At 40.8% G+C, this 18956-nt stretch overlaps 1 protein-coding gene across 1 annotated transcript in view; it reads right to left on the bottom strand.

Moving 5' to 3' along the window:
- LOC132768920 (collagen alpha-1(III) chain-like) overlaps window positions 1-18956 on the bottom strand; it is a 106521-nt gene that overhangs the window by 50797 nt on the left and 36768 nt on the right. The window contains exons 3-5 of the mRNA XM_067464802.1: window positions 13124-13150; window positions 10556-10582; window positions 9958-9984 (exon numbers count right to left, since the gene is read on the bottom strand). Coding sequence (XP_067320903.1) covers window positions 9958-9984; window positions 10556-10582; window positions 13124-13150 — 81 coding nt within the window. The remainder of the gene's footprint in view (window positions 1-9957; window positions 9985-10555; window positions 10583-13123; window positions 13151-18956) is intronic.

Genomic DNA, 18956 nt, shown 5'->3' with positions numbered 1-18956 from the left:
TTATAAGACCCTTTGCCTTCTCTGCCAAACAGTGCTGGTGTCTCACTAAACAGTGAAGTCTATAAAATTGAGCCATAGCAGGGAAAGGGGTGTCAAACTGCATTAATTTTACAGTGTAGATGATCCCCGAGTTAATACTTTCCAGTTGTTGAATAGACTGATAATTTCCTGTGAATGCTTTGTTGCTGTGTTGTTGCTGTTTAAATGGGGAATTATTCGGATTTTGGTTGTCATTGCACTTTGATTGTTTTGATTTTAATATAAAACACTTTTTAAAGAACGTAAAACAACAGAATAAAAAAGGAGTGAAAGAGGAGTGATCAAGTCTCAAATTAGGGAATTAAAAAGGGGGGAAAACAACCTCACAAGAAAACACAGCAAGCCAGAAGATTAAAAGCAGTTCTACCTTAAGGATACGTCGACTAAATATATGCTGGTCAGAGAGAAATCCATGACTGAGGCGAGGAAAAGCCATCTAGTCAATGTGTGGCAGGAAAGACAAAGAAGTCGAGACAAATGTTATGAAGAGTGTGAAAAATGGTAAACATTCATTCAGCATTATATCAGAGGGACTCGAGTATAAAACAAATTGGTACCACAGGAAAAATAATCAAGAACAATGAAAAACTGAAATAATTACATTCATGTTAAGTGTCATCAGGCACAGTTCTCACTGATTCAACACAGCCAAAATGTCAAAACTACAAAAATAAAATCAAGGACACCTTATTCATGCCATGCTTTCATATGTTACAGTTTAAGACATTTTATGCAACTTCTTCAAGGGATGACGTGCATTACTTTCCTCCAGCAATTGTGATTTTATAATATTTGACCATGAGCAACTAACACATCCCATTGCCTGAGTTACCATAACCATTTGTGGGTATATTTATACATTCTCCATTTTCAGTGTTGTTCATTCGTTCAGTCGTCTCCGACTCTTCGTGACCTCATGGACCAGTCCACACCAGAACTCCCTGTCGGCCGTCACCACCCCCAGCTCCTTCAAGGTCAGTCCAGTCACTTCAAGGATGCCATCCATCCATCTTGCTTTGACTAGGCGGATCTTTGTTGCCAGTCTGATGTCTCTACTCTTTACTATTTTATCGAGACTGGACATTGCTCTCCTCCCAAGAAGTAAGCGTCTTCTGATTTCCTGGCCACAGTCTGCGTCTGCAGTAATCTTTGCACCTAGAAATACAAAGTCTGTCACGGCCTCCACATTTTCTCCCTCTATTTCCCAGTTGTCAATCATTCTTGTTGCCATAATCTTGGGTTTTTTTTATGTTTAGCTGCAACCCAGCTTTTGCGCTTTCTTCTTTCACCTTGATTAGAAGGCTCCTCAGCTCCTCCTCGCTTTCGGCCATCAGAGTGGTGTCATCTGCATATCTGAGGTTGTTAATGTTTCTTCCAGCCATTTTCACCCCAGCTTTGCATTCATGAAGCCCCGCACATCGTATGATGTGTTCTGCATACAAGTTAAAAAGGTTGGGTGAGAGGATGCAGCCTTGCCGTACGCCTTTCCCAATCTTGAACCAGTCTGTTGTTCCGTGGTCAGTTCTGACTGTTGCTACTTGGTCCTTGTACAGATTCCTCAGGAGAGAGACAAGGTGGCTTGGTATGCCCATCCCACCAAGAACTTGCCACAATTTATTATGGTCCACACAGTCAAAGGCTTTAGAATAGTCAATGAAGCAGAAGTAGATGTTTTTCTGAAACTCCCTGCCTTTCTCCATTATCCAGCGGATATTGGCAATCTGGTCTCTTGTTCCTCTGCCTTTTCTAAACCCAGCTTGAACATCTGGCAACTCTCGCTCCATGTATTGCTGGAGTCTTCCTTGCAGGATCTTGAGCATTACCTTACTGGCATGAGAAATAAGGGCCACTGTACGGAAGTTGGAGCAGTCTTTCGCATTTCCGTTTTTTGGTATGGGGATATAAGTTGATTTTTTCCAGTCTGATGGCCATTCTTGTGTTTTCCATATTTGCTGGCAAATGGCATGCATCACCTTGACAGCATCATCTTTTAAGATTTTAAACAGTTCAGCTGGGATCCCGTTGTCTCCTGCTGCCTTGTTGTTAGCAATGCTTCTTAAGGCCCATTCAACCTCACTCCATTTTCAGTAGGCATTGAAATAATACATTTTCCTACTGTTCTAGTACATTTTGTAAACCTAGTATCAAATATCAGCTCTCTGGAAATCATCAGAACTTATGGTGTCAAAACCACTTCTACAATTCCAGTAGTATGGCACTTTTGAGACCACTGAATGGGATATCCACAGACATGTTTCAACAGCAGAAGTGTGAGAGTGAGAATGGGAAGTGGGCAGCTCCAGGTATCCTCTAGACATACAGCCTCATAATGTGTACTTCTAGCTAGAGGACATTTCTAGATAGACTTGGCTATTTCCTCAATATCCAAGGGATCTTCATAACCTAGGACTAAAATCACCAGCTGAGTACAATATATGCATATATTCCTGTGTATGCATATGTAAAATCCATACACAATTATGAAATTAAGCTACAAGAAGCTCAGCTTGACACTTGTTTCATATTAGAAACCAGAAGTAGAAACATGAATGTTGAACTATCTGAAGATATAAACATACTTCATAGGAACTAACCTCTACCAAACAGTCAAACCTACACTGGAGTAATGATGCACAGACTTCGACTGCATGATATTTGCACCTGAGATCTGAGCTAAATTCTACAACCAATCACAGGCTGTCAGCTGCAGTAAAGCTCATTTATATCCAAGTATGATAAACTCTAAAATAGTGTAACTTGAGTTACTGTACATACTTGTAAGTGGCTTAAATATAGACAAATGTCAGCTTGGCAGATATGCCAGCCAGCTCTTTTGGAAAAGGCTAACGTATGACAGCCAAGTGAACCAAATGCATCTGCTTGATGGATGAGAAAGGAAATGATGTCTGTATATGGTCATGGAGTCTTTCTTGAATGCTCCCTCCCAATGAAATATGTGAAATGAAGGAGATTAAAGTAATTCTAATTTGTATGCCTTATTGTAACCCATATCAGTAGTTAAAGGTGCCCCCTCCCTGTACATGTACAGCTTGGTTGCCATCCTATATCCATTCACTTAAAAGTTATTACCACTGAATGAAATATGATTCACTTGGAGTTAAGTGATTCAGCCATCAAGTCCAAGCAAGCTAGATATAGAATATGAAGCAGAAGCATACAATTTTGCACCCAGAGCTTTGCTGCTTCCTTTTGATATAAAGATGACATCATCATATGTACTGCCATGGAAGAATTGATAACAGCTTGCATGGAATTGGTTGGGGATATCTATAAAGTGACAAGCAGCTTAAGGTATATGCAGCATAGATGATATCTTTTTACAACCTCATTCTCTAAATACTGTCTGGAGGCAAATTTTATTGGATCGAATGTAGACTGTTTCAGTCTCCAAATGGTTCAGAGAGAGTTTAAGAACATATTAAAATTCCAATCTAAATTTTGGTTTGATATAACTGCTAGAAAAAAGGTAGCACTGTCTACCTCTATGTATCTATCAGCCTACCTCTCTCTAAAGTCTGTCTATTTGTAAATCAATTGAGAAACAATGTCTGTACTGAAGGCTCCACCAGGACAAGCGCAATGGTCATTAATTAAGTAATTGAATTGGGTGGATTAACATGTCGGATTTGGCCTCTTTCCACACCTCACTTCTATCTACTTTGACAGCAGCATTTGGCAGCATTTCAAACTTTGCCTGGAGTTTCTTTTGGTTCTTGTTCTGATCAAAACTAACATGGTGATGTCAACATCTGCTTGCTGGGTGGAGGCATCTCATTAGTAAAAAGTACTCAACACATTGTTCACTTATTAGAAATACATGGTTTGATACGACAAACATTTCACAGAATTTTTATCTACAGTATAGACATATTTTATTTCCTAGTAAGTATCAGCTCAATTTGATTTTACATATAGGCATTTTATTGGATTTTATACTTAAGCTGTATAGTATTCCCATTTCCTGCACTTTCATTAAGTGTACTGTACTTATACATGATGAATTGTACACTTATTATTCAGTCTTGCTTTTCCATGAATGTATGTAGAAACATGATTTTTATATCATCAGCAACAAAATGCATTCTGACACTTATCAAAGTTCCATAAATAAATATTAATACGTTTCTGTCTGAACTTCAAGTTTACCTTTTAGGAACTGTAGTGCAAAAAGTAATGATTCCAAGCTCTGCACAAATTCATTTCCATATAAATGTTGTATGTTTATTTATTTATTTATTTGCTTTATTTCTATACCACATTTTTCAGCCTAATTAGGCGACTCAATGCGGTTTACACAATACAGGTTATCACAACAATATCCTAAGCAGTTAAAACACATCATACACAACAGACAAAATCAACAATCATTATCATATCATAACGCCTCGATAACAAATCAGAATCCGTTCTCATAATCCTTGTACCATTCCTATGTTCAATTTTACCGTCTTCCTGTATTCAGTTGCACTGTTTAGCCAAACGCTTGTTTGTAGAGCCAACAGTGAAGGGGCCTGTCTGATGTCTACAGGTAAGGCATTCCATAGCCGAGGGGCCACCACCGAGAAGGCCCTGTCCCTCGTCCCCGCCAACCGTGCCTGTGACGCAGGCGGGACTGAGAGCAGGGCCTCCCCGGACGATCTTAATGTCCTAGTCAGTTCATAGGTGGAGATGCGTTCGGAGAGGCAAGTGGGGCCGGAACCGTTTAGAGCTTTATAGGCTAACGCCAGCACTTTGAATTGTGCCCGGTAGCAGATTGGCAGCCAGTGGAGCTGGCTCAACAGAGGAGTGGTATGCTCCCTGAGTGCCGCTCCCGTTAGCAACCTGGCTGCCGAGTGCTGGACCATCTGAAGCTTCCGGGCAGTCTTCAAGGGCAACCCCACGTAGAGCGCGTTGCAGTAATCTATGCGGGATGTAACCTGAGCGTGGATTACCGTGGCCAAGTCAGACTTCCTAAGGTACGGGCGCAGCTGGCGCACAAGTTTTAATTGTGCAAATGCTCCCCTGGATACCGCCGAGACCTGGGGTTCCAGGCTTAGTGATGAATCCAGGGTCAAACCCAAGCTGCAAACCTGCGTCTTCAGGGGGAGTGTAACCCCGTCTAACACAGGCTGTAACCCTATACCCTGTTCGGCCTTTCGACTGACCAGGAGTGCCTCTGTCTTGTCTGGATTCAGTTTCAATTTGTTAGCCCTCATCCAGTCCGATACAGTGGCCAAGCACCGGTTCAGGACCTGAACAGCCTCCTTAGTAGTGGGTGGAAAGGAGTGACAGAGTTGGACATCATCTGCGTACAGATAACACCGCACCCCAAAACTCCGGATGATCTCTCCCAACGGCTTCATGTAGATGTTAAACAACATGGGGGACAGTATTGAACCCTGCGGGACCCCACAAGACAATGGTTGTGAGGACGAGCAGTTGTCCCCCAGCAACACCTTCTGGGTACGATCCTCTAGGAAGGACCTGAGCCACTGCAGAACAGTGCCACCAAGGCCCATTCCCGCGAGGCGTCTCAGAAGGATACCGTGGTTGATGGTATCGAAGGCCGCTGAGAGGTCCAGCAGAACCAACAGGGACACACTCCCCCTGTCTAGCTCCCGGCGGAGATCATCCACTAAGGCGACCAAGGCTGTCTCGGTACCATGTCCCGGCCTAAAGCCAGACTGTGCTGGATCCAGATAATCCGTGTCTACCAAGAATACCTGGAGTCGTGAGGCCACCACACGTTCCAGGACTTTGCCCAAAAAGGGGAGATTGGAAACAGGCCGATAGTTGACGAATTGAGTGGGGTCCAGTGATGGTTTTTTCAACAGCGGTTTTATTACAGCTTGTTTTAAGCTGGCTGGAATCTTGCTTTCCTGAAGGGAGGCATTAACCACCACCTTCACCCACTCGGCCAATCCCCCTCTGGCCTCCTTTAGAAGCCAGGATGGGCAGGGGTCTAGGATGCATGTGGTAGGCCTCATTCCTCCAAGTATCTTGTCCACATCCTCGGGTTTCACCAATTGAAATGAATCCATCAAAATCAGACAAGCAGGTGCTCGTGTTACATCCTCAGAGACCGCCGTTAACATGGTATCCAGGCCGGAACGGATCAAAGCGACTTTGTTCCAGAATGAATTAAGTTCCATAAGAAGATCTAACCAATTCTAGCAAAATCTTAACATCCTTTGTCCTAATCCAGTCCAACTTTCCTTTATTATCAGCATCAATAAAATATATTATTGGAAAAAAACAAGAAACAGTCCCTTTGTTCATTGAGAAACCCAAGTATTTTTGTTTTCACTTTACTTCCATGAATGAACATGAAACATGTACTGGCCTAATCTAAACATCACTATTTCAGTTTAAAGAAAAAGAAGGAAAATTAGCACTGAAATTTTGTAGCTAAAATATTGCACTGGGACGTTTTGGCACTCTAATTTTTCACAACAAAGTTTGATTTAACAGAACAGATCAACTCCTCCATTACTAGCACATTCAGATCATGATGTGCTCAGAGAAAATTACAAAATATCTTTTTTAATTAAATAATTACCCATTTCCCCAAAAGTGATCTCTTTAGAAAACTAGTTCTTTCAGGAGCATTAACAGCTGTTAATGATTGCCCATTTACTGTCACTACCTAAAATCTGAAATAAAGCATCCTTCCACTCCAAGCCAGAAAACAAACTTTAGGAAATAAAATCTGCTGCTGAGACTAAGATACTGCCCAATTTCAGGAAGTAAAAATAATTCAGGCCAGATGGTGACACAGGAAAAATGTCCCTGGGAGAAGCAGAGGACTAAGGCGCCAAAGAAATGTCCCCAAAATCCAGACATAAATGAGTGTGTGAAAGAGAAAGAGAAGAGAGAATCAAACTGGTGGCACTATAATTTGCTGAACAACCAATTCTTCGTTTTCTCAAGGGATTCAACACATTTAAAAAAACTGTAGACATTGAACAATATGAATATTTCACAATGCAAGCCTCTTTAATGTAAAATTCACAACATCTGGGAACTGCTTGCATTATTTCCCTTAATTAAAAATTCACTTTCTTGATAATGAAGATTCTACTATTTATGTTTGACATATTGAGGCAACACCTCCCTTTGTGGGAGAGATCGGGTGCCCGCAATCGCTAAACCCCTTTTGTTACTCTTATTTAATGTATGATATTGTTGCATGAACTTACAATGAAATGGACTTTTCCATAAACTTCCACAAAATTTCCTACTTGGGCACTTTGTGGATCATTATTGTAGGACTGCCAAAAGCCTCCTAAACTTCTTTTATGATGTGCTTTCAGATATAATTTAGACAGGGTATTGCAACAGTAGGACCATTATATAAAATAATGATAGTGGGAAGATATTTCACAGTAGTCTGTGTCATAACTTCATAATAGGTGTCTGTATGTGTTCATTTCCCTCAAAATTATGTTGAATTAAAGTGATCACAGAAAGGAGAATATTTATTTAATGGAGTGCACCCAATAACCTTATAAATGATGTAACCAAAATGTTCTTGAAATCAATCGAAGCAAACTTAGGTACTATGTAAATCCTTTGAGTTAAACATGTTAATCTGGGAATGACTGTTTCTGAATTATTTTTAGTTCTAAGCTGTGAAATCTTGGTTCTCTTATATTCTAGACCAGTTCTCAACCTGCGGGTGCCCAGGCATTTTGGCCTACTGTTAGGATGTCTGGGAGTTGGAGGCCAAAACATCTGGGGAACCACAGGTTGAGAACAACTGTTCTAGACAATCTGGTTGGTGCCAGTACTTCTATCTCATAAATATTCACCATGCCTGGATCCATACTCACTGATACTCCAGGGCCAATCTGGCATGTCCTATGCAGAATCAGCCTTGGATATTGGCCACATAGGAAGTTCCCCAGCTCTGCTGTAGAAGTGGGAAGGAGTTCCCACTGCCCAGTGGTACAAAATGTGGTTCAGCACCACTGTGTGGCCATGCTTCCTGTCCCCATCTTAGGTTTTGGCTATGAGATGGGTTCTATCTATTGGCCGTTGTGTGCAGTTACTTTGGCTGGGATAATGGAGTGCCAAGGGAAAGTGGAGAGAAGGAATCTCCCTCCTTTCTCAGAGGACCCTATCACTTTGGCCAAAGTCACTGCATACAACAGCTAACAAGTAGGGCATGTGTTGCAGGTGGAGACTGATGTGAATGGGTGGGAAGGAGACTGTCATCTTGTTTCTCCAGGCCACTCTAGCCAAGGAAACATGAGATGACAATGTTTATAGTGGCAGCTGGTTCCATTCTGGAACTGACCCAACTGTTTTCATAGGTCCAATACCAATGGATAGCCCAAATCCTAGACCAGAATTCAGATATTCTCCTGGCTTTTGGAAATGTGGGACATGGGGAAGAGGATTTCACTCTCCACTTACACAAAGCCCTGGGAAAAGAATACTTATTGAACATTTCCCTGACTGTCTGCACACAATTTTCCTCTTACATCTGTGAGTTTTTTCTCTTCTCTCTGGGATGGATGCAGGTGGTGGTCAAAGAGGTTGCACTGTGTTCACCCTCATAACCATTTCCAAGGCAACCACCTCACCAAGATGAGCGTAGAAGTGCCTGGGATCTCTGCTTTTGAGTGGAACCATATGTAAGTTGAGTCTTCTCCTTCCTTCTTTTCCTTACCCCCCATCAATGCTCCTTGAGGAAAACTCAGTGGGCACCAGATGTATGATGACCTCCCTTTCCCGAAGGCAGAAATGGGCAGCTGGTGGCCAAAGGTTTCAGTTTTGGGATTTCCAGATAAGGAGACTCAATTTGTAAATTAAAGTTTAGGTCTTCAGAATTGTACCAGAAGTCTACACTCAACTGAACAAACCTCCCCAGCCCGCTCCCTCTCTGCTCCCAGTTTTTAAATCCCAGAGTTGTTATGACAGAGGTTCTGGCCCTATTTATTATTTCACTGCTGTCAGGATTAAAAGTAGTATACTATGAAGTAATTTTCGAAACACCTCATCATTTTTTTTATTTTACAAAACCCACTAGGATATTGTATCTCCCAGTGCTTGTTTCTCATATAAATACATACAAAGACACAATAACACTCATTGCAAATGCCTGTAGGATGAGGTAGCTGGGGAAACAAATAAAGTTTCACCTAGAAATAATTAAAATAGATGTTCTTGTTCACTATAGGCAGAAACATGTATCTCTTTCTATTGAACTCAATCCCATTCCAGTAAAATTACACTCAATAAAAATCAGTCAGAATTCAGATGTCCATATGCAAGTTTTATACTGCTTTAGGAAAAATTCATTACATGTTTTATAGTTAAATGAAGTAATCATCCAGATGGGTAAATACCAAGAAAAGAAAAGATTAAATGAAATCATAATCAATTTTGTCATTGTTTGATGTTTCTTCCGTGCCTTAAAATTATCAATTTATATACATTTTGATTCTCATATACATAATTGTTGTTTTTTTTTTAAAAAAAGTAACATTACTGTACATCATTAAAAAGCTCTGTAAACTAACACAAAGACAGGCTCCAGAGAAAGTGGATGAAGAGAGAAGAATTAAGATGAATATGATCAAATGCAGTTACATGGACTTAAACTTGATTACAGTAGAGGAAAGAATTAAGGAGTCAACAATGCAATCACCTCCAACTCTATCCAACTGATTTCAATAAGATTTTCCAGAGAAATGCACACAGGATTGCTGCCTAAGCCACCTTTGGATAAAATCTACTCATCTAGTTTTTTAATATTATTTTTTAATATTTTCTTCAAAAATTGATCTTTGGAAAAAGGATTGGATTTTATAAAGTTATGATTTATGCACATAAGTTTCATTTTTCATTTCTGTGCTCAGTACTACTAAATATCTATGTGGGTTCAAAATATTCCTAATTAATGACACTTACCCGTGGGCCAATGTCTCCTTGATCACCCTATAAAAAAGGAAAAAAAACGTAATTTCATTTTCCTGCAAAGACAGTTAAAGTGGTGTCAAATTGTATACATTCTACAGTGAAGATGTACTTTTCGTTATAGAAATTGAATAATTGTAGATTAAAGTTTTTCATGGTCAAGGAGATAGCCATAGTGCAGTTTAGACAGAACATTAAGGGGAAAATAAGAATTGATTATCTTTCTGCCTGGAAATGTAATTATTTTTTTACTTTTTATTGATGCTGTTCTAATTAAATTATTACTATTAAGTGCCATCACCACTGAGGCTGGATCTACACTGCCAAATAATGCAGTTTGGACTGAATTATATGGTCAGTGTAGATCCACATAATGTAGTTTGAAAATTGTCTCTTTGAGGAGCTATGGAAGAGCATTTTTATAAAATGTCTTAGTAAAGTCAAATTATTGCAGTTATGCTCAAAGTGTTAATCATTATACTTTTGCATACAGTTATGGTGATTTCATTTACATGATTGAAAATCCTCACTACAACAGCCAGAAATCATCCATAAAATATTTGAAGGCAATGTTTTGAGTGAATAAACTTACCTTGTCCCCCTTGGGTCCTGGAAGACCCTGCAGAGATTAAGAAGAAAGGAGGAAACATGTTTATCATTAATTTGCTCAGTTTTGCTTATGCTCTTTTGGCACCTTTAATCAAGTGGATTGTTTGTAATGATAAGAGGAACCATTTCCACCTTTCATTTGTATCTGATATCTGAAGTGGCAGGTTGACTATTTGAATGACAACTAATATCATGGAAGAACTGTTGCAACTCTTGGAATGGGCTTTGTTGTTCTGATGTTACCTGCTCTATAATCCAGATATACATACATGTGGGAATTCCCATCACAAGTCACTGAAAAGACTCAACAGAAAAAACTTACTGCAGCTACCAAGTGAAGAAGTCCCCCGTTTTTGTTGTTTTGGGGCTAGAAGTTGAGGGTGAATAAAAGAATCATAAAATCCTAGAGTTGGAAGAGATCTCGTGGGCCATCCAGTCCAACCCTCTGTCAAGAAGCAGGAAAATCACATTCAAATGCTTTGATGTTGTTTCCCCCTGCTCTTTTTTCTGAATAAGGCTAGTGTGGCCTACTCAATTACTTTGATGTCAACAACATTAAAACATATTTCCTCCATGTTTTTATCCTTTCCTATAATACCTTGCTTACTCTTACTTCTTCCAGTATCATCAAATAGGAAAAGTCGGTTCCATATAAGGAAGCAGCCCCATTTGGAGATACTTCAAAAGCTGCTATGATGAGCCAGACTTTGTCATAAGTCCGTGCCCTACAGTCTACCAAATTAGTTCTTGTATTGGGAAACCATCCACTGTTTTCTCAGAATGAACAATCTCCAGGTTGTCTGGCCATCAAAATAAATCTAGCAAACATCTGCAGAATACTGGTGCTTGTATATTACCAAAAGTGCCAGCAATGGGTTTGGGGTGCCACTTTGAGAAAGGAGATCCGAACCTTTGGCCCACTCCATAACAAATATACTTTGCCTTTCTCACTGTATACTCACAACACTATTGTGGGGAGCCACATGCTCATCATAAGATACAGTTTCCTTAGTATATAACACAGCTAAATATTACCATGATGACTCTTTTCCTGAGGGTTGCAGAGGTGTTTTTAAACGACTGCTATTAACCATATCTGGTTCCAGTTTGCTTCCTCTATGGGAAAGCAATCTGATTCTCAGGTAGTTTTCAAGCAAACTGAATTCAGTTGTAACTAATAAATCAACCATATGGATGAACTTAATTTTTTTTAGTTTCTTCCTTTGCAACACAGAATGTCTCAAAGGTATTTTTGTTTGCTTTTCTTGCATGAATGATATTTCCCAATTTTCTATGTGGATGGCACCATTTTGGCTACATAATAATTTCCATTGTGAGAACTGAATCTACTATTAGTGCTCCTGCTGATATTTCCAGACATATTGTTTCATTCTTTGTGTCTGATTTTCCATTCCCAGTCTCATCAATAGTCAGCCAAGATTCCACTCCCAATTAGCATTTATAATCCTGTTTACACTTGTTTTGAGGTCTTCAATTTTCCCCCCAAAATATTTTTGTGCACATCTGTGAGCTTGCTAATCTCTCTTTCTTAACAATACAACCTACCTAACTCTAGAGGAATATTGACAGTTTTATTTTCTTATTTTCTGTGGTATAATAAAATGTTGTTGTTGTTGTTCATTCGTTCAGTCGTCTCCGACTCTTCGTGACCTCATGGACCAGCCCACGCCAGAGCTCCCTGTCGGCCGTCACCACCCCCAGCTCCTTCAAGGTCAGTCCAGTCACTTCAAGGATGCCATCCATCCATCTTGCCCTTGGTCGGCCCCTCTTCCTTTTGCCTTCCACTTTCCCCAGCATAATTGTCTTCTCTAGGCTTTGCTGTCTCCTCATGATGTGCCCGAAGTACTTCAACTTTGTCTCTAGTATCCTTCCCTCCAATGAGCAGTCGGGCTTTATTTCCTGGAAGATGGACTGGTTGGATCTTCTCGCAGTCCAAGGCACTCTCAGAACTTTCCTCCAGCACCACAGTTCAAAAGCATCGATCTTCCTTCGCTCAGCCTTCCCTAAGGTCCAGCTCTCACATCCATAGGTGACTACAGGGAATACCATGGGTTTGACTAGGCGGATCTTTGTTGCCAGTCTGATGTCTCTACTCTTTACTATTTTATCGAGACTGGACATTGCTCTCCTCCCAAGAAGTAAGCGTCTTCTGATTTCCTGGCCACAGTCTGCATCTGCAGTAATCTTTGCGCCTAGAAATACAGTCTGTCACGGCCTCCACATTTTCTCCCTCTATTTCCCACTTGTCAATCATTCTTGTTGCCATAATCTTGGTTTTTTTGATGTTTAGCTGCAACCCGGCTTTTGCACTTTCTTCTTTCACCTTGATTAGAAGGCTCCTCAGCTCCTCCTCGCTTTCGGACATCAGAGTGGTGTCATCTGCATATCTGAGGTTGTTAATGTTTCTTCCAGCAGTTTTCACCCCAGCCTTGCATTCATCCAGCCCCGCACATCGCATGATGTGTTCCGCATACAAGTATAATAAAATACAAGTTAGCAATATAGATTTGTAATTTTGAGCACTACTTACTGGCTTGCCATCCAATCCAAGCGGGCCCTAAAGCAAATGAAAAAAAGAAAGAGCGTCAAAAGCTTAATTTATATTGCAAATAGAGACTGTTTTTCCTGCCTTCATTTATGTCCACATATATTCAGTGAAAAGGTTTGCCCTAAAAGGACCTCTTAACCTTTGTATACTTCTGAAAGTCCCTTTCAAGGTAAGCAACCTTCAAATTTGGTAGCTATGGAGGGAAACAGTCTTGTGATAAGGGATGGCTGTGCAACACTTCACAATCTTTCTTCCAACATCAACACAGAAAATATTGGAAGAAACCCAAACTGTAACAGTTGTGGTGTTTTGCTTTTTTTAAAGGGGGAATTGAAGTTGTAAAGCCAAATTTAATCATGAATTTTAAACTTGTGTTTTGTGTTCACCGTATGTTAATCTTTGTTCTATTTTAAAGTATGTATTTTCTATACATATGTTTCAATATGTGTCCTTTTTATAATGTTTATGATGATTGTTTGTTTTTAGCTATGTTGTAACCTGCTTCAACCCACGAGAAGAGGCGGGTAAGAAATAGAAATAATAGTAATAATAATAATAATAATAATAGTAATAATAATATACTCAAAAGACTTGGGCACAAGCCAGTAAAGGTGGTCTCAGTGGTGATTGGCACACTGGGTGCAGTGCCTAAAGATCTTGGCCTGCACTTAAACACAATTGGCGCTGACAAAATTGCCATCTATCAGCTGCAAAAGGCCACCCTACTCGGATCTACATGCATTAGTCGCAGATACATCACATAGTCCTAGACACTTGGGAAATGTCCGATGTGTGATCCAATACAACAGCCTGCATGATGATCTTGTTTTTTAATTACTAATCTTGTTATGTTTCAAATAATAATAATACTATAATAATAATTCTTATTATAGTGAGTAAAGTAAGACTGCTATTTTTCACTAAAACGTATCACATGATAAGTGGAGGATGAGTGAATACGCTACCTAGGCAACTATATCTAAAGAAAGGCTGGACTTATTAAGTACTGGGAAATTGTGATGTGCTCACAACAGAAGTGAAAGTTTGAGGGCAGACTATAATAAGAAACAAATGTGGACTTCACTGAGTAAAAATATGACATGTGGGAAATGTCTCCATTTAGGAAGATGCGGAATTATTGAACAATGCTTTGGCTGATTTTAAAGCCCAACTCCCCAGGCTTTTGTATTACATCACAAATGGAAACCAGTTGGTTTCTTCATGCAATAGTTGGTACCCATCCTTTAATATGTAACTTAATTTGAAGACTGTCCCTCATTATATCTTAGTCATTCAAAAAAAGTTTAATGACTAACAGTGAAATGCAGGATTGCCCTATTTCCCAGAAATGCAAGCTTTAACTAGATTCAAGGAAAGGCAGATGGTGCTGGGGTAATGTATCACCTGGCTTAGGTTCAATGATTATATATATAGACCCTCTGTAGTGAAAAACAGGAAAAAGTACAAATCACCTGGTACTTTGGGAGAACTCCTTTATCTACCTACAACCCTTTTCCTGTGCTTTGGACAATGACTCCTAAGTTCTCATCACTATTTAACATTTACTCATGGTCATAAAAGGGTGAATGAAATGCATTGAGAAGCAGTACATGTAAGTACGCTAATGGGAATTTAATGCAAGGGATCTTGTAGCACCTTTGAGATGAACTGAGAGAAAGTCAATAGCACAACCTTTCATAGACTTAAGTCAGCTTCATGAAATGCATGAAGTTAAATGCCTAGGAAGAGACCTTTATGGCTGGTTTTATGTGTAAATAGTAAGAGAAATGCAAAACTTGTGGGTGTGGTGATGAGGAGGCAATTTCAGTTTTAACTATGGCTGTTGGGAGAAAAAAAGCAGGGTGAAAAGATTTTGCCTAAATCCAAGTTGAGTGGATAACCATAGAATTGCAGAAACACAGAGCTGGAAAGGAGGCTTCAGGCCATCAGGTCCCACCCGCTGCAAGATCTCCAGCTGGAGTATCCCCAGCAAAGTAGCTGCCCAACCTCTTTTTGCAGACATCCAGAGAAGGTGATCTTGCTGCAATTTAAAACTGCTATACCTAATTCTACCTTCTGAAGCAGCAGAGCATGCAGCCTCCTCTTTGTGGCAATCTTTCATGTTTTTAAAGAGAGCAGCCATCAACCTTCTCTTCACCAATTCTTTTGTTTTTTCATTGAACTCACTCCTACTTTCTTAAAATGAGACTCCTAGAACTTAATACAGTGCTTCAAAAAATGATGGCAAGTGGTTCTACAAGTATGTCAACAAGTTCCTTAAATACTCTGGGATGCAGCTCATCTGACTCTGCAGATACAAATTGATTTAGTTAATTTCCAAATCCTTATCAATCTTGTTGTCCCAAGTTTTTACTGATTGTTGGAAGCACATAAGCCTCTCTTTTTTGGGATAAATTAAAAGAAAGTGTTGTTGTTGTTCATTCGTTCAGTCGTCTCCGACTCTTCGTGACCTCATGGACCAGCCCACGCCAGAGCTCCCTGTCGGCCGTTACCACCCCCAGCTCCTTCAAGGTCAGTCCAGTCACTTCAAGGATGCCATCCATCCATCTTGTCCTTGGTCGGCCCCTCTTCCTTTTGCCTTCCACTTTCCCCAGCATAATTGTCTTCTCTAGGCTTTCCTGTCTCCTCATGATGTGACCAAAGTACTTCAACTTTGTCTCTAGTATCTTTCCCTCCAGTGAGCAGTCGGGCTTTATTTCCTGGAGGATGGACTGGTTGGATCTTCTCGCTGTCCACGGCACTCTCAGAACTTTCCTCCAACACCACAGCTCAAAAGCATCGATCTTCCTTCGCTCAGCCTTTCCTAAGGTCCAGCTCTCACATCCGTAGGTGACTACAGGGAATACCATGGCTTTGACTAGGCGGATCTTTGTTGCCAGTCTGATGTCTCTACTCTTTACTATTTTATCGAGATTGGACATTGCTCTCCTCCCAAGAAGTAAGCGTCTTCTGATTTCCTGGCCACAGTCTGCATCTGCAGTAATCTTTGCACCTAGAAATACAAAGTCTGTCACGGCCTCCACGGTTTCACCCTCTATTTTCCAGTTGTCAATCATTCTTGTTGCCATAATCTTGGTTTTTTTGACGTTTAGCTGCAACCCGGCTTTTGCGCTTTCTTCTTTCACCTTGATTAGAAGGCTCCTCAGCTCCTCCTCGCTTTCGGCCATCAGAGTGGTGTCATCTGCATATCTGAGGTTGTTAATGTTTCTTCCAGCAATTTTCACCCCAGCTTTGCATTCATCCAGCCCCGCACATCGCATGATGTGTTCTGCATACAAGTTAAAAAGGTTGGGTGAGAGGATGCAGCCTTGCCGTACGCCTTTCCCAATCTTGAACCAGTCTGTTGTTCCGTGGTCAGTTCTTACTGTTGCTACTTGGTCCTTGTACAGATTCCTCAGGAGAGAGACAAGGTGGCTTGGGATGCCCATCCCACTAAGAACTTGCCACAATTTATTATGATCCACGCAGTCAAAGGCTTTAGAATAGTCAATGAAGCAGAAGTAGATGTTTTTCTGAAACTCCCTGCCTTTCTCCATTATCCAGCGGATATTGGCAATTTGGTCTCTTGTTCCTCTGCCTTTTCTAAACCCAGCTTGAACATCTGGCAACTCTCGCTCCATGTATTGCTGGAGTCTTCCTTGCAGGATCTTGAGCATTACCTTACTGGCATGAGAAATAAGGGCCACTGTACGGAAGTTTGAGCAGTCTTTCGCATTTCCCTTTTTTGGTATGGGGATATAAGTTGATTTTTTCCAGTCTGATGGCCATTCTTGTGTTTTCCATATTTGCTGGCAAATCGCATGCATCACCTTGACAGCATCATCTTTTAAGATTTTAAACAGTTCAGCTGGGATCCCGTCGTCTCCTGCTGCCTTGTTGTTAGCAATGCTTCTTAAGGCCCATTCCACCTCACTCCTCAGGATGTCTGGTTCTAACTCATTCACCACACCATCAAAACTATCCTCAATATTATTATCCTTCCTATACAGATCTTCTGTATAGTCTCGCCACCTTCTCTTGATCTCTTCAGCTTCTGTTAGGTCCCTGCCATCTTTGTTTCTTATCATACCAATTTTTGCCTGAAATTTACCTCCAATGTTTCTAATTTTCTGGAAGAGGTCTCTTGTCCTTCCTATTCTGTTGTCTTCTTCCACTTCCATGCATTGCTTATTTAAAAATAGTTCCTTATCTCTTCTGGCTAACTTCTGGAATTGCGCATTTAACTGGGCATATCTCCCCTTATCCCTGTTTCCTTTTGTTTTCCTCCTTTCTTGGGCTACTTCCAGTGTCTCAGCAGACAACCATTTTGCCTTCTTGGTTTTCTTTTTCTTTGGGACGTACTTTGTTGCTGCCTCCTGAACAATGTCTCGGACTTCTGTCCATAGTTCTTCTGGGACTCTGTTTACTAAATCTAGTCCTTCAAATCTGTTCTTCACTTCCACTGTATATTCGCTAGGAATGTTAGTGAGATCATATCTAACTGGTCTGTGTATTTTCCCTGATCTCTTTAGTTTTATTCTAAATTGGGCAATAAGAAGTTCGTGATCTGAGCTACAGTCAGCCCCAGGTCTTGTTTTCACCGACTGGATGGATGTCCGCCACCTTTGGCTGCAAAGGATGTAGTCAATCTGATTTTGGTGTTGACCATCTGGTGAGGTCCATGTATAAAGCCGTCTTTTAGGTTGTTGGAAGAGAGTGTTTGTTATACACAGCGAGTTTTCCTGGCAAAATTCTATCAGCCTGCGTCCCGCTTCATTTTGTTCTCCCAGACCATGCTTGCCTGTGATCCCAGTTGTCATTTGACTTCCCACCTTGGCATTCCAGTCTCCTGTAATGAAAATAATATCTCTTTTTGGTGTATTATCCAGTAGTTCCTGCAGATCCTCATAGAACTGATCTACTTCTGCTTCTTCAGCAGCTGTGGTTGGGGCGTATATTTGGATCACTGTTATGTTGAAAGGCTTTCCTTGCACTCGAATTGAGATCATTCTGTCATTTTTTGGGTTGTATCCAAGCACCGCTTTAGCGAATTTCTTATTAATTATGAAGGCTACTCCATTTCTTCGATGTTCCTCTTGTCCGCAGTAGTAGATCTGGTGGTCATCTGATGTGAAGTGGCCCATTCCAGTCCATTTCAGTTCGCTGACCCCCAGAATGTCTATCTTTAGTCTTGACATCTCACCAATAACAACATCCAATTTGCCCTGGCTCATAGATCTTACATTCCAGGTTCCTATGGTGTGTTGATCTTTAGAGCATCGGATTCGTCGTTCACCTCCAGTACTGTCGGCCGCTAGCCTTCCTTTCGGCTTTGAGCTAGCTGCATCATCACATCTGGGGCTAGTTGAACTTATCCTCTGCTCCTCCCCAGTAGCATTTTGGCCATCTTCCGACCTGGGAGTCCCATCTTCCAATGGCATACCGACATATCTCTGGTTGTACTGGTCCATTTAGTTTTCTTGGCAAGGATACTGGAGTGGTTTGCCATTGCCTTCCCCAGGGATCACGCTTGGTCTGACCTCTCTGCCACAACCGTCCCGTCTTGGGTGGCCCTTCACGGTTTCGCTCATGACATCATTGAGGTGCTCAAGCTCCAGCGCCCCGACAAGGCGGTGATCCTTTGCTGGAGTAAAAGAAAGTAGGAACTGAGTATTTGCCTTTTTGTTATAATCTGTTGACCTTTTCCCATTTCTTGATAGATTTCATTGATGCTTAGCAATGGTTCCACAATTTATTTTGTCATTGTCTTACTTTAAGTACTGTATATTTGAAAAACCCACTTTTGTTGTTCTAT

The sequence above is a fragment of the Anolis sagrei genome, chromosome 2 (assembly GCF_037176765.1).
Source record: "Anolis sagrei isolate rAnoSag1 chromosome 2, rAnoSag1.mat, whole genome shotgun sequence".
Classification (NCBI taxonomy): Eukaryota; Metazoa; Chordata; class Lepidosauria; order Squamata; family Dactyloidae; genus Anolis; species Anolis sagrei.
This window is presented reverse-complemented; position numbering and strand designations above follow the sequence as displayed.